Genomic DNA, 2,340 nt, shown 5'->3' on the forward strand with positions numbered 1-2,340 from the left:
AAACATCGTCAATCCCTGTCGTTTGATTTTGCAAAGGTTGATAGTTTGGGCCTGAAAAAGGTTTCCATGACCAGAACGACAAGTCTACAAAGTAGTCTTAATATTGACACAGATAGGCCCGTGGCAAGGGAGTTGGACACTGGTAGTGAGCAGTCAGATGGATATGTTTCACAGGCAGAAACAGATGGTTCACAAGCAAGTATGATAGAACATACGACATACATTGAAAAAGTGAAGCAACAAAGTTCTGTGGATCTAAGGTATTTCGCCTAATATTGTCTTTCCTCTAGTTAGAAATCATTTTTGTTCTGCTGATTTTCATTGTGTTCCTCGTAGAAAACCACCTCAACCAGAAAGGCCGCCCTCGACAAAGGGTGAAAGGAAACCAAGTAGTTTTGGGCAGATAAACTCTCAGAGTAGGCGGCAAACCATGTCTGTGTCAACTGTTTCGTTAGGAGGGGGTACATCTTACAAAAAGCAACATCTTCAAGGGAAGCGCGGGGCTGAATCCAGCTGTAAGTATAAAGACGATAGCTTGTCATGTAGCTAGTTTCAAAATGGTTTTAGATTTAACATCTTCTACTCATTATGGATGATTGAGTTTTATTTTAGATATGGTTGCGTTGCTTGAAAATCCACACACCTCAACATTCTTATAATTTTAAGCCTTGCTGATTCTTTTGTCTTTCATAAGCTTTACCTCCAGTTAGATGTCTGATAATTGTTTCAATGGGTAGGGCCAAATTTGATTATATTTTGCATCTTTCTCTTATGGATGGATGTCAAGGGTTGGTCTGACATGACTTGGTTCTTGATACTCGTTTATAACTTTTGCATGGGGATGAATAACAATGAAGTCTTGGGGTTCTATTTGTAGGACTCTTTTAACTGCTCTCCAACTAAATTTGCACTCAGATGTTGGAGGTCCAATCTTTTAGGCTGGACACTAAGGGATAAGTACACAATATTGATTGTTTTACTCAGTTCTGTAATGTATAAAGCTTGGGAACAAACTCTGAAGTAATATTAGCCGACTTGCAAGTAATATGAAACTCGAAACCATAATGGTTCTTGCTCATAATCCAATATTTGGGCTGAATGGTTCTTTCGATTTTGTCAAAGGACCAATTATTGTTTCAAGTGGAATGTCCAAGTTTCTTGAAACTGAGCTATAAAGTTACCTTGTTCAAGCCGTTCTTTAGGAAGAGCAATCTGGAACGTGGCTTGAATATTGATGTCAAGGGTAGACTACTTGATGGTAAGAATCCCCACCCATCAGAGTTTTGATGGTATGACCAGTAGGTAATTGCTTTCAGATTGATGGTGGGATATGTATGCTGAGTGCTTATGGTGTATTCTCAAAGTGTGACTGTAAATGGTGTATCTGGCAATCCTAGAATCATGGTAGTAAACTATATCCCGTTGTCATAAGGATATGGGAACAGGTGTCACGTGGAAATGTGGGTGTAAGCTAATTGGCAATGGTACATATAGATTAGTATTACTGTCACCATGGACATTGAGTTATGTATGTCATTGAGTAACTCGACCACCTCCATGAGATCATTGTGTAGGGTTGGTACAATAGTGTATAGCTGAGTAATCATTCTTTCATATTTTGAACTCTTTCAAATAACATTAAAAATAATGACAATGTGGGTTTCATGTTATACATATTTACAATCCTTTTGTGTTAACAGTTGTACCTCTGGATGCTACAGCAGCAAAACTTAATGGTACTGTGTACAAAAGTTCAAAGCGGTGGGTGTAGCTTAATATTTTTTATCTCAACATTTTGGGGGAATTGTATACAGAGTCTAAACGTTTTGGTCCCCTTTGGTTGGAATTTGGATTCAATAAACAATTAGTTGAATCAAGAATTTGTATAGAAATGTGTTGTACGATGTATTTGCATCTCTTTTTTTTCTTGATGATTACCCAAGTAGTTAACACATACATAGCTACAGCATTGTTCTCCATGAACCACAAAGCAAACAAGCAATAAAGAAAAGCTGCATAGGCAATGGGACGTGTCTTTATGTGATGAATTACATGATTACATACTGCCCCTGAAAGAAATGAAACACAGAAACAGACCAAGAAAAGTCAGTTTTGTTTCTGGTCTGGCCAAAAAATACGAATAGTGCATGGCAGTGCTCACTCATCCACTCTGGCTAGCTGATTTGGATAGTAGATGCTCAAGGTAATAATCATGGTTAAATGTATTGGAGTCTTGATTTACATAGATAAGAATCCTAATCTACAGCTGTGTTGATAAGAACCCTCATCTAACTTGCAGTTGCTAGGAACTCTAATCTGATCAGCTGTAAATGAAAACCT

The 2,340-nt window shown here is 37.9% G+C and overlaps 1 protein-coding gene across 2 annotated transcripts; it reads left to right on the top strand.

The window, feature by feature from the left end:
- Positions 1-6: 6 nt before the first annotated feature.
- LOC147847907 (uncharacterized) lies at positions 7-1,921 on the top strand. 2 transcript variants are annotated; one of them, XM_087338748.1, is made up of 3 exons: positions 7-260; positions 337-515; positions 1,701-1,921. In XM_087338748.1, exons 1-3 carry the CDS (start codon positions 67-69, stop codon positions 1,769-1,771), a joined length of 444 nt encoding a protein of 147 aa, XP_087194874.1. In that variant the 5' UTR covers positions 7-66; the 3' UTR covers positions 1,772-1,921. The 2 variants fall into 2 exon arrangements, with proteins under 2 accessions (XP_087194874.1, XP_087194873.1); XM_087338747.1 differs by lacking the exon at positions 1,701-1,921 and adding an exon at positions 568-1,101 and having other exon boundaries at positions 337-537.
- The last annotated feature ends 419 nt before the right edge of the window (positions 1,922-2,340 follow it).

This window comes from Azolla caroliniana, unplaced genomic scaffold (genome assembly GCF_043228905.1).
Source record: "Azolla caroliniana isolate FFs.n. ecotype wild unplaced genomic scaffold, voAzoCaro1.0.p SCAF_592, whole genome shotgun sequence".
In the NCBI taxonomy this organism is placed as follows: Eukaryota; Viridiplantae; Streptophyta; class Polypodiopsida; order Salviniales; family Salviniaceae; genus Azolla; species Azolla caroliniana.

Coding starts and splice junctions, on each gene's coding strand:
- LOC147847907 (XM_087338747.1), top strand. CDS start 67: ATGACCAGAACGACAAGTCTACAAAGTAGTCTTAATATTGACACAGAT. Junction 261..336: donor CAAAGTTCTGTGGATCTAAG/GTATTTCGCCTA, acceptor TGTTCCTCGTAG/AAAACCACCTCAACCAGAAA. Junction 538..567: donor AAGTATAAAGACGATAGCTT/GTCATGTAGCTA, acceptor AAATGGTTTTAG/ATTTAACATCTTCTACTCAT.